We start from the raw sequence: 12,523 nt of genomic DNA, 5'->3' as shown, positions 1-12,523 counted from the left end.
GTGGGGGTCATAGCCATAGCAGAGGTCATAGTGGGGGTCATAGCCATAGCAGAGGTCATAGTGGGGGTCATAGCCATAGCAGAGGTCATAGTGGGAGGGGGGTCATAGTCATAGCAGAGGTCATAGTGGGGGTCATAGCCATAGCAGAGGTCATAGCCATAGCAGAGGTCAAAGTAGAGGTCACAGCCATAGTAGAGGTCATAGTAGAGGTCATAGCCATAGCAGAGGTCATAGTGGAGGTCATAGCCATAGCAGAGGTCATAGTGGAGGTCATAGCCATAGCAGAGGTCATAGTGGGGGGGACATAGCCATAGCAGAGGTCATAGTGGGGGGGGTCATAGCCATAGCAGAGGTCATAGTGGGGGGGTCATAGCCATAGCAGAGGTCATAGTGGGGGGGTCATAGCCATAGCAGAGGTCATAGTGGAGGTCATAGCCATAGCAGAGGTCATAGTGTGTGGGGGGTCATAGCCATAGCAGAGGTCATAGTGGAGGTCATAGCCATGATGGAGGTCATAGAGGAGGACTATACATTTCTGTTTTCATCTAGTGTCTGTATATGTAACATGTATAATTGTATATAAGTCTAATTACCCTCACAATTCTTTCAAGTCAGATTTTCTGTCTGACTCTTTGTTGGAGGAGTTTTTCTAGTATGGTGATGACCCATGACCCTGCCATGTTGGAGGGCAGAGTTCCAGCATGGACAAACAGAGCCAGGTAGAAGCTTAAGGAGGAAGGCCTGAGAGAGGTCTGCATTCAAGTCTGATTGTGACCTGAGCGTAGTCTGTTTTCTGTCTTGGTGGCTTTAATGAGGTGCTGGCCTGATGGGCTTCCTGCACTTTCCTTCCACATCCTGGCTAGCCTTCTGCTTTCCTGCCTGTCTTAGTTGGGGTTTTACTGCTGAGAGCAGACACCATGACCAAGGCAAGTTTTATAAGGACAACATTCAATTGGGGCTGGCTTACAGGTTCAGAGATTCAGTCAGTTACCATCAAGGATGCATGGCAGCATCCAGACAGGCACGGTGCAGGCAGAGCTGAGAGTTCTATGTCTTCATCTGAAGGCTGCTAGCAGAATACTGGCTTCTAGGCAGCTAGGATGAGGGTCTTAAAGCTCACACTCACAGTGATGCACCTACTCTAACAAGGCCACACCTCCAAATAGTGCCACTTCCTGGGCGAAGCATGTACAAACCATCACACCACCCATTTCAGTTATTTTAGTTTTCTCCTGTGAGGAAACACTGTATCCTTCAGCTTTGTTGTTATTCATTTGTTTTGAAAAGTCAGATAATAAAAGGAAATGCAGTTTCACGACTTTGGCGGTGACTGTTAATGCTGGCGTCCCTTCTTTTTACCCTTCAGAGTTGCATCAGACATGTTCTTTTTGAAAAAATTATTAAAAATTTTATATTGTTACTGGGGATCAAGCCCAGAACCTTGCTCAGGCAGAGTGTGCTCTGTGCCCCTGACCAGTGTCTCAGGCCTTGAATTTTAATGCCTCCAAATTTTGATTCTTTAAAACTTTTTTTGAGATGAGGTCTCTTGTCGTCTAGACTGGCGTGACTTCCTGCCCCCACTTCCCAGGTACAGGGAATACCATGGTGCCTGGCTTGGAATCCACTGTGCAAGAAAGCCCAACCCTGCTGAAACGATCAGAAAGCATTTGGTGTTTATGTTGTCCATGCGAACCGGACATAATCTGTTGATTTTATGTTTCTTCAGGGTATTAGGAAGGGAAGGGGTGTGTGTGTGTTCTCACTGTGAAGCCCAGCTGGCCTTGAACTTGTGCCTTAGACTTTGAGGAGCCTTAACTTTTGAAGCTTGTCAGACTGCCCCCATATTGACTAACTGATTAATTGATTGATCGATTCCCTCCTTCTTTCTTTTCTCCTCTCTCCTTTCCTCCCTTCCCTGTTCCCTTACTTCTCTCCCCCCTTTCTCTTTGAGACAGGAGTTCACTCTGTAGCCCAGGCTAGCCTTGAACCCTCAGTCATTCCATTAGGACTGAAGTCTCAGAGAATGGCTCAGTAGGTAAGAGAGTTAGCCACACAAGACTGAGCACACAAGTTTGGTTTCTGGAAATCTTCTAAAAATCTTATGTGGGGGCATGTGCCTTCAACCCCAGGATGCTTGCCTTGCAGTGGGAGGTGGAGCCAGGAGAAAGCACGTCTAGAACATACGGCACAGCCCCAGAACCCAGAGGCTGTGCCCCCGGGATGTGGGGAGCAAGGACCAACTCATGGAGGTTGTCTTCTGACCTGGCAAGTGATGGGCACATTCATGCACACACTCAACACACACAGACACACAGACACACACAGACACATAGACACACAGACACACACAGACACATAGACACACAGACACACACCACACCCACACCACACCACACCATACCATACATACACACCTAAGTACTGCAATTATTAGACTGATACCTGGCTTGAAAATAGACAGACTAATCACAGATTTGACTATTTCTGGATATGCACATGTCATGGAGTGTTCTGGAGTTTAAAAAAAAAAGTTTTCTTTAATTTGGAAATAGACATGTGATAGCTTGCTTATCTTTAATCTTTTAGGTTGTACATTTTTGTTTACTTTTTTCTTATTCTTGTTTTTTTTTTTTTTTTGAAGGTGGCAGGGAGATGGGATCTTACTATGTACTCTATAGCCCTGGTTGGTGGCCTAGAGCTCACTGTGAAGACCAGGCTGGCTTTGAACTCACAGAGACCTGACTGCCTCTGTCTTCTGGTCATATGCCTCAGGTTTCCAGATAGCAGTGACTACCAATATTCACTAGCTAAAAACCTCAAGATTGGGACAAATTTTCAACATTTCTTAAAAGAAATGCTTATTTCCTGTTGGATTTTCTTTTTTGTTTGTTTTTGTTTTAAAATCTATTTATTTATGTGTATGGATGGCTTGCCTGCATCTATGTCTATGCACCCAGTGCATGCTTGCTCCCTGTGGAGGTCAGAAGAGGGAACTGGAGTTACAGACAGCTGTGGGCTGCAATGTGGGGGCTGGGAATTAAACCTGGATCTTTTGGAAGAGCAGGCAGTGCTTTTAACTACTGAGCCATCTCTCCCTATTTGACTGTTTTGTTTACCATTTTGTCTAAAGTTCTATAGAGATAATGAATCCATCCATATAAAAACCTTTTCATCAATCCACAAAGCCTGTGAATCCTTTGTTGTTACCAATCCAGCCAGTACAGTTGTACGTCATAGCGCATGTGTAGATTATGATCGCCTTGGATGGGTCAGCCATGCTTCCTTTCATGTTCTTGAACTGCCATAGCAGTTCAGATATCCTGCCACCATAGGAAAAGAGTGAAGGCAGAAGAGAACGAACTCCTGTCTTGGACTCCTTCTGAAGGGGATGTCACTGTGAGTGAGCATCACTGGTGAGGGAGGTGATCAGACGCTGTCTGCCAGGGAAAATGACAATTCTGTGATTGGGACCCAGAGTGTTCATGGAGTCACATGACGAAGCCCACGGGAGCCTGAGCTCCTTCCCTTGGCATCACACCTCCCTTCATACTCCTGGGTCATGCTGCCCTTGCTGTGTCCTGACCTGAGAATGTGGATCAGTTACTAAACTTCTTTGTACGTCTTTTTCCTCCATTGTTTTGTTTTCTGAGACAGAGATTAATGTAGTCCAGGCTAGCCTTGAACATGTCATGTGGCTGAGCATGGTCTTGAATTCCCCATCCTCTTGCCACCAAGTGCTGAGATTATAGCCTGTGCCACCTTGACTGTCTAGGACTCTGGGATAATGTATCTTGTAAAAGTGACTTTTATTTGCCAGGTGTAATTGTCATCTTGGAGGCTTACTCCTGAATAGCTCACCTTTTCTGGCTATTTCTGAACTCTGGCTGGCTGGTTCAATCCAGCTGTTCTGGCCCAAACTCCTCTCCAAGCTGACTGATTCAATCTGGCTTCTCTTGACTTCTCACTGAATTGCATGGCCTCAAACTAACTCTAGCAATCTGTTTTAATCTTCTGGCCCCTTCTTTCTTAACCTGTGTGTAGCTTGTTCTCTCTGCAATCTGTCTCTGCACCACTGTTTCAATAAAAACTGCCTTTGAACACTATGTGCTGAGCTGCCACTAGTGAACTGCACTACTTCTCAACGGACTCTCTCTTCCTGAGCTGGTCTTAAATAGCTTCTCATGTGGGTGTAGCCTATCTCTGACTCATTCTGTTAAATCTTTCTCTGATTCATCACTTTGTCTGTCCCTCAATTAGATGTCATTGTTTAGGAGTAAAGGTGTGTAATAAAGGATTCCAGCCAGAGGGATTAAAGGTGTGAACTAAGGGCATGTCTGTATTCCAGCCAGGTCACATAGACCTAGGTCTTTGGATGTGATCCCTTGCCAGAGCAGCCTAGGTGCTGGATTAAAATTCCTCTATAGTATCTACCTGATAGGGTGGTAGTGAAGATCAAATGAGGTCGTCTATAGAAAATACTCAGGAAAGGTTAGTGGTTGCAGCTGCTGCTGTTCTTAACTACTTGGTTTCTGACAGTTTACTCTGCCTTCAGTGGTACCTAGTTCTAATCATTTCTCCCTCTGTCTCTGCACACACACACACACACACACACACACACACAAACCACACTGCCCCACCATGTAGCTGGGGTGACAGGCACGAACCACTCTATCCAGCTCTGACTAAGTTGAACAGCCAGTGGGCTATGGTATATAACAGAATCTTCCAGAAAGTACTGTCATAAGATACAACATTCAGGTGTTAGAAAGAACAACATGGACGTTTGGGCTTCTAAAATCTTCCATTTGTGTTTGTAGATTAGTCTATGGCACTTCAGAAGGCATTTCTCCACTGTCCATTTGGAGTACAATAAGACAAATTAATACAAATCAAAATAATATGGGAGCAGCATCACATAATTTGTGTATACTGATGTAGTCACAGATTTAATCTAATGCAGCTTTGGAGAAATCTTTTGTATTTCAATTTATACAGCTGCTCTCCAGGGGTAGGCTGGCCAATCTCAGCCTTGAGCATCTTGCAGAGAGAGTCTCTATTCACGGCTGCTAACTGGCTGAGCAAACGCCTCTTCCTCAGTTCACCTTCAATTTCTTTTTTTTGAAAAAGGTGTATATAGTACCCAGTAATTGTTGAGAAATAATACAAGCAGTAAAGAATGCTAAGCTTTTCAGAGCTGGGAGCGACCCAGTGCGCTTTGTCTCCAGGCCTTCCTATGCACGACCTTTAGAAGTGAAATATTTTACACACGTAGATGGGGGATAGGAAGCCCAAGCTGTTGCTGCTGAGTTTGGCAGCGGTGAGTCCTGGGGCCTCGTGAGGATCTGTCTCCTCAAGGCCTGTTATCCCAGGCTGAGTGTGGGCAGGATGTGACCAGTGGCTGGGAAAGGCTCCAGAGGTTGAGCCACGACAGGAAGGGAGGAGGGCGTATGTCCCTCAACAATGGGACTCAGGATGCTCTGGTGTTAATTTTGATGTTTTTAAAATAGATTAAGAGTTGAGTGGTAGGGAAAAAAAAATTGAGTAGAAAGCCTGGTGTGGCTCATACTGATAGCCCCAGAATCTAGAGGACAGAGAGGAGGGGGATTGTGAGTTAGACGGTGGTCCGGGCTAACAGTGAGACCTGTCTCAAGCAAACAAAAGACAGAGCAACAAAAAAGCAACAACTCATAGGCAGTGCAGAGGGGACGCTGATGAGATAGTACAGCTGTTGTCAGTGAGGAACGAGATAGTCAAAGAGGTCACAAAAGATTGAAAAGTATCCAGGGGGTGTGGTGGTGTGCGCTTTTGATCAGGCACTAGGGGGGCAGAGGCAGAGAGAGGCAGAGGCAGGCGGTTTCTGAGTTCACAGCCACCCTGATCCAGAGTTCGTTCCAGGCTCATGTGTGGAGGTCAGAGGACAGCCTGTGAAAGTGGGTTCCCTCCCTCTGTGTCTGCTATGCAGTTCTAGGGATTTTCAGAAACACACCATCAGGGTGAGTGCTTTTGCTGAGTGCGCCATCTTGCTGGCCCAGCAGAAGGTTTTCATGGTGATTGTCATATATAGGAGCCTGCTGCCTAGCTGTACCAGAGGCCAGGAGGCTGTTGGGAAATGCGAGCTATGGGGATAGGTGTGCTCCTCGCTTCCCACTTTTCTTTAACCCACTGAGGATTTTAAATTTTATTCATGATTATGTATGTGTATGATGTGCATGTGTGAGTACATGTCACTGCCTGTATGTGAAGGTCAGAGGTCAGTCCACCTTCTACCTGTATGAGGGTTCTAGGGATCAAACTCAGGGCATCGGCTTGTAAGGAAAGTGCCTTAACCTCTTAAGTCTTCTCACTGGGCCTAAAATGAATGAAAGATTTCTGTATGTATAAAAAAAACCCTCATTAAACAGGATATCAAAGCTTATAGCAGGATGCTTTTGGCTTTGTTTCTGGTTTCTTCAGCACGCTATGAAACTAACCTCTGCCCAGCTCACTGGAATGTGGACTGAATTACTCGGGATGCTGTGTTCTAGAATTGCAAAGAAAGCCAATTAAGGCCATTGGATAGGCTGCAGTTTTGTCTGTTGATGTAAACAGATGGAATCACATTCGGGTTGGTGGAAGGTATCCTAGGGGATGTGATGGCGGTGAGCAGAGGCAAGGGGACCCCACCAAACCTACACAGGAGATAATGAGCATCCCAGCGAGGGTGCTGTGGGATGAGAGGAACCAGGGAATGGGCATAGCACTGAGTCAGGAGAGGGGTTTGTGGGAAAGAGGGAAGGTAAGTAGTATTGCTTTGAGCTCTCCTGATTTGGTTAAACTCCAGAAAGTTAAGAGACTGAAAAGAGCATTCTCCTCTGATTGTGAGACTCTGAATTGTTTGTCTTTCGAGACAGGTTCTCTGTGTAGCCCTGGCTGTCCTGAGACTCACTCTGTAGACCAGGCTGGTCTTGAACTGCCTACCTCTGCCTCCCAAGTGCTGGGATTAAAGGCCTGGCTTCTGAGATCTTTCAATATCAGGTGTAAGTCCAAGAACCAATTCAGTGCAGAGACTGTGCACAAGGAACGGAGAGCACAGCCCCGAGTGACAGCCCAGTGTCACTGTGTGCACGAGGAACGGAGAGCACAGCCCCGAGTGACAGACCAGTGTCACTGTGTGCACAAGGAACGGAGAGCACAGCCCCGAGTGACAGCCCAGTGTCACTGTGTGCACGAGGAATGGAGAGCACAGCCCAGTGCCACTGTGCGGCTCCCCTTCCTATGCCAGCTGCAAATGAGATGGCCCACTTGCTCACATCTCTGCTCAGCAGGCTATGGGTCTAGGGACTTCCATTCCTCCCCTACCTCAGCTTTGGTAATTATCTAGAATGGCTCACATAACTCAGGTTTATGACTCATTTATTATAAAGGTTTAGCCGTGGGGCAGGAAAACGGAGAAAGCACATGAGGCAGGCACACCTCGCTCTCAGTACATAGCTGTGTTCACTGACATGGAGGCTCTCAGATCTCCACATAAGAGTAACCTCGAGTCCTCCTGCCCTCCCCAGAGTTCTGTGCATGGGCTTGGAAATTCAGTCTTCTGCTTGCTCTATCTTTTTGGCAAATGTCTCTGTTTTGAAGCTATCCAAGTCAGACAGGGGTCATTATGAATAACAAGATGAACCACTCAGGGAATTATTATTATTATTATTATTATTATTATTATTATTATTATTTTGTAAAAGATGCCATTAAAATAAGAAGTTTATTTTCATTTATGTGTATATATGGGTGCTTGCTTTACTTTATATACCATGTGTGTGTCAGAGGATGTTGGATTCCCTGATTTACAGATGGTTGTGAGTTGCCTGGTGTGGATGCTGGGAACTGACCCTCTGGAAGAGGCTATTTCTCCTGCTCCCTTTAAAATTTTAGAAAAATGATGTCTATATGTGTATAACTGTGTGTGGGTTGAGTCACTTGCGTGCAGAACCTTCAGAGGCCAGGAGAGGGCGTCACTTTTTTTTTCTGGAGATAGAGTTAAGAGTTGTGAGGCATTCACTCTACGTGGGTGCTGGGAACTGAGCTTTGCTCTGCAATCTTACTACCAAGTCCTCTCTCCAGCCCTTCTCATGGAATTCTGAGTCCATCCTTTTTAGGAACTCTTAATAAGAACCAGGGATGAGGACCAAATAGCTTGTCGTCCACCTACTTGAGAGATGAAGGCAGGAGCATCTGCAGGTCAAAGCTGTCCTCAGCTATGTAGGGAGTTCAGCTGCTATTCCAAGACCTGTCTAAATGAGTGAATGAAGTCTAAAATCTTGCATGTTTTTGTTTATAGCCTACACAGTCCAGACATCCGAGGGTGCACGCCCAACAGCCGCTTCTGAGGCCCATTTGAAAGCCTTGGCTGTTTGCCACGGGCCTCTGGACCACTACGACTTTCTGATCAAATCTCAGGAGCTGAGGGAGGATGAACATCAAAGAAGAGTCGTTCAGTGTTTGCAGAAGTTACAGGAGGACCTTAAAGGATACAGCATAGAGGAAGGAGGGCTCTTTTCAAAGGTGAGGTGATTGCATTTTCTAAAGTAGATTTGGTGCTGGGGGGTGGGGGAGGGGAGGCAGCCCTGAAACCGCGTGAAGGTTTTCCACAGGCTCCGCTGGATCCCCACTCCTGCTCTTTTTGATGTTCCTTAGTGGTCTCTTACCTTCACCTGTCCAAGCAGCTTCATAATCACTAGATCCTGTATCCCTGGCTAAGTTAAGCCTCTATGCGACCCCCTTCATCCTGGTCCTTAAGCCTCATCCTGGAAGGTTGTGGGGTGGGGGGTGGGGTGGGGGTGGAGAGGAGGTGTGTGTGTGTGTGTGTGTGTGTGTGTGTGTGTACCACTTCCCTTCTCCTTTGCTTTGCTATACATCTGTGGGTCCAAAGGAAGGAGAAAGTGTGGTTGAACAGAAGGTGGGTCAGGTAGCTCTTAGTTAAGGGGCAACTTGTGAAAGCCTCCTGGGGACTTTTGTGGTGTCCCATTGTTTGACTGTCTTCTTGTGGCTGGGAAAACACCTCCACCCCTGCCTCCTGCTGAGACCTCCTGATGCTGCACTCAGCTATTTTTGGTCCTTTCTGGATGCTCTCTCTGGATCACTCTTCCTGGTCCACTGAGGCCATGGGGAACATAAGATTTTGTTCCACAACCCTGTTGCCTACTGCTGAGACCTCCTGATGCTGCACTCAGCTATTTTTGGTCCTTTCTGGATGCTCTCTCTGGATCACTCTTCCTGGTCCACTGAGGCCATGGGGAACATAAGATTTTGTTCCACAACCCTGTTGCCTCCTGCTGAGACCTCCTGATGCTGCACTCAGCTATTTTTGGTCCTTTCTGGATGCTCTCTCTGGATCACTCTTCCTGGTCCACTGAGGCCATGGGGAACATAAGATTTTGTTCCACAACCCTGTTGCCTAGAGTGCTTTAGTTACCCTGGATTTCTTCTTTCCTGCTCTTCCACCTTTTTCTTAAGAAAGAAAGTAAATTATACACGTGCAAGCCTTTTATCTGCATGAGTGTCTTGCACCGCATGCCTGAGGCCAGAAGAGGGCGTCAGGTTCCCAACAGTCGGGGTTACAGATGGTTGTAAGCAGCTGTGTGGGTGCTGGGAACTGAACCAGGGTCCTCTGTAAGAGTGGCCAGTGCTCTTAACCACTGAGCCACCTTTCTAGTCCCCAGCCTTGACTTCTATGGGCAAGAAGTAGGCACCAGATAGATTTTGTCCTGTATACCCTTATATTTCTGAGGATTCATGTCAGGCTCACCCACAGCTCTAATGTACCCTGCTGTGGTAGCTGCCTGTGAAATTCCTCATTCACCCAGGGAGGGAGATCTCTTCTTAAGTCAACCCTAACCTTCGGATGCTTCTCTTCCGACCCTTCCCTGCACTTACAGGCCACCAACTTTCTGCCTTGATCACTCTTACCAATTCCCCTTTTGCCTTTTTTATTTCTTATTAATCAATTGGTCGATTAATTAATAGGATCTTGCTGTGTAGACCATGCTGCCTTCAAACTCTTTCTCAGGTTTTTTCCTTCTAGTGGTACTGGGGATTAAGTTTGGGACTTCACATATGTGTGATAGGCACGCTAACCAGTGAGTACAAGGCACGTACCATCGTGCCAGGGTTGCCTACTTTTTTCTTTTTAACCACACGTGGATGTGAGCTTCTGGGGGTGGGTGGAGCACTTGCCTCCTGTTTCCCTCTGCTTTGAGCTTTAGCTGAAATTCTGCTCAGTAAGAAAACCCATACCTTATCCAGCTATCGCCGGCTGTAGAGGCCAGCATCGTCAGAGGAAGTCACTTCAGTGTAACAGGAGCTGGACACTTGAGACACGAGTTTTTCCTTAATTGACTGGCCACCATTCTGCTGCTTCCCACAACCCAACCATTCCTTCACTGTAAGGGCTTTAGGGAAGGAGGCACCGTGTGATACATAGTATTAATAGTTTATTTAAAACTCTGATGTGAAACCTAAGGTAGCTCAGTGGTTAAGAGCACTGGCTCCTCTTCCAGAGGACCCGGGTTCAATTCCCAACACCCACATGGCAGCTCACAACTGTCTGTAACTACATGCAATAAAAATAAGTGAATCATTAAAAAGAAAAGGAAGAGGCTAGAGAGATGGCTCAGCGGTTAAGAGCACCGTCTGCTCTTCCAGAGGCCTTGAGTTCAATGCCCAGCAACCATACAGGATCTGATGCCCTCTTCTGGAGTGTCTGAAGACAGCTACAGTGTACATAAAATAAATAAATAAATCATTAAAAAACCAAAAAAAAAAAAAACAAACCAAAAAAATCCAAAAAACCCATTAAAAAAAACCCAAAAAACCCTCAGATGAGGGGCTGGAGAGATGGCTCAGTGGTTATGAGCACGCGCTGCTCTTCAGGAAGACCCATGTAGGGGCTCACAACCACCTGGAACTCCAGCTCTAGGGAATCTCATGCCCTTTTCTGGCTGGTGGGCACCTTACACCTGGAGTGCATTCATGCAGACACATCCTGCAAATTAAAAAAAAAAAAAAAAAAAAGCCCCAAACAAACAACAACGCAAACTTAAAAGAGAAAATTTCAAGGAGAGTAATTTGATTGTTATTTGTTTCCTTCAATTGAGTATTCTTATTTTAAGATAGGGTCTTACTCTGTAGCCCTGGCTGGCCTCCAGCTTGCTTTGTAGATTAGGCTGTCCTCACGCTTAGAAAGGTTTGCCTGCTTCTGCCTCCTAAGTTAATCAAAGCTGTGTAACATCACACCCAGCTAGTAATTTTATTTTTTAAAATGCTCTTGAAGGATTTGGGACACTAGATCTGTGATAGACTCTTGCCTAGCATGATGGTGACCCTGGCTTTTATTTCTAGTCTGGTAAATATATGAACAAGCAAAACCCCCACAAATTAAAAAAAATCACTTTTGAGTATTAAAATTCTCTTATGCTGGCATACTGGCACACCTTTAATCCCAGCTCTCAGGATGTAGAGGCAGGGGGGATCTCTGTGAGTTAGAGGCCAGCATAGTCTACATAGTAAGTTTCAGGACAGCCAGAGCTATGTAGTGAGACCCTGTCTTGCAAAAAATCCAAAAAAAACCAGTTTTACTTTTAAAAGTATTTTTATTTTGCTATGTGTATGGCTGTTTTGCCTGCGTGTACGTCTGTGCACCACATGCGTGGAGTGTCCTCAGAGGCAAGAAGAAGGTGTCCAGTCCCCTGGAACTGCAGTCACCAATGGAGATGAACCATCACATGGCTGCTGGGAACCGAACCAGGATCTTCTAGAACAGCTCATGCTCGTAGCCACTCAGCCATCTTTCCAGCCCCAAAGTCTTGCTTTTTATATAAATAAAAAGGCTTCCATTGTGTTCATATATTTTGATTGAAATGAATAATGATCTTCCAGGTTATGATGAGAAATAGATGTTGAAAAATAAGATCACACATGAAAATACAAGGCCATGCATTCCCATTGTAACCAGGCTGTTTGTTTGTTTCATTTTTATTTTTTGAGATAGTATCCCTTGTATGTACACTTGTGGTGTGTTTGTGTCTGTCTGTCTGTCTGTTTGTCTACTCATCCATCTATTATTTAGAGATCTATAACTGCAGCTGGAGTTTGCCTATTGGCTATGGCCAGCAAGCCCAGGGACAGTCCTTTTTCCATGTCTCCTGCACTGCCTGCTGTTACAGACATGGAAGGAGCACCATGCCCGCTCTTCTGTCGGCTCTGGGGATGTGAACTGTATAACAAACTCTGCTGAATGTGTTCTCCTTCCAGCCCAAGACTCAGACTGTAAAGATGCTACAGACCCATTTCTTTTAAATACAGTGGGGGTGGGGGTGGGGGTGGAACATAAATCTTCCAATTGTCATAAAAGGGAAATCTGAGTGATTGGGCCTCTGAGTTCCCAGATGGTGTTTGTGGCATTCTTACTTTGGTCTTAGATTCATGACTTTGATTATGTTTTCGTGGACAAGTTTAAGGTCTATTTTGCTCTCCTCTCCTCTCTCCTCTC

At 45.9% G+C, this 12,523-nt stretch overlaps 1 protein-coding gene across 2 annotated transcripts in view; it reads left to right on the top strand.

Moving 5' to 3' along the window:
• Afg1l (AFG1 like ATPase) overlaps positions 1–12,523 on the top strand; it is a 158,510-nt gene that overhangs the window by 15,493 nt on the left and 130,494 nt on the right. For both annotated transcript variants that reach the window (XM_029482682.1, XM_021174127.2), the window contains exon 2: positions 8,315–8,538. Coding sequence is in view for 1 of the 2 variants with exons in the window: in XM_021174127.2 (XP_021029786.1) it covers positions 8,315–8,538 (224 nt within the window). In the remaining variant the exon portion in view is untranslated. The remainder of the gene's footprint in view (positions 1–8,314; positions 8,539–12,523) is intronic.

Source organism: Mus caroli, chromosome 10 (genome assembly GCF_900094665.2).
Source record: "Mus caroli chromosome 10, CAROLI_EIJ_v1.1, whole genome shotgun sequence".
In the NCBI taxonomy this organism is placed as follows: Eukaryota; Metazoa; Chordata; class Mammalia; order Rodentia; family Muridae; genus Mus; species Mus caroli.
The sequence above is the reverse complement of the archived record's forward strand: the minus strand, read 5'-3'. Positions and strand labels throughout refer to the sequence as shown.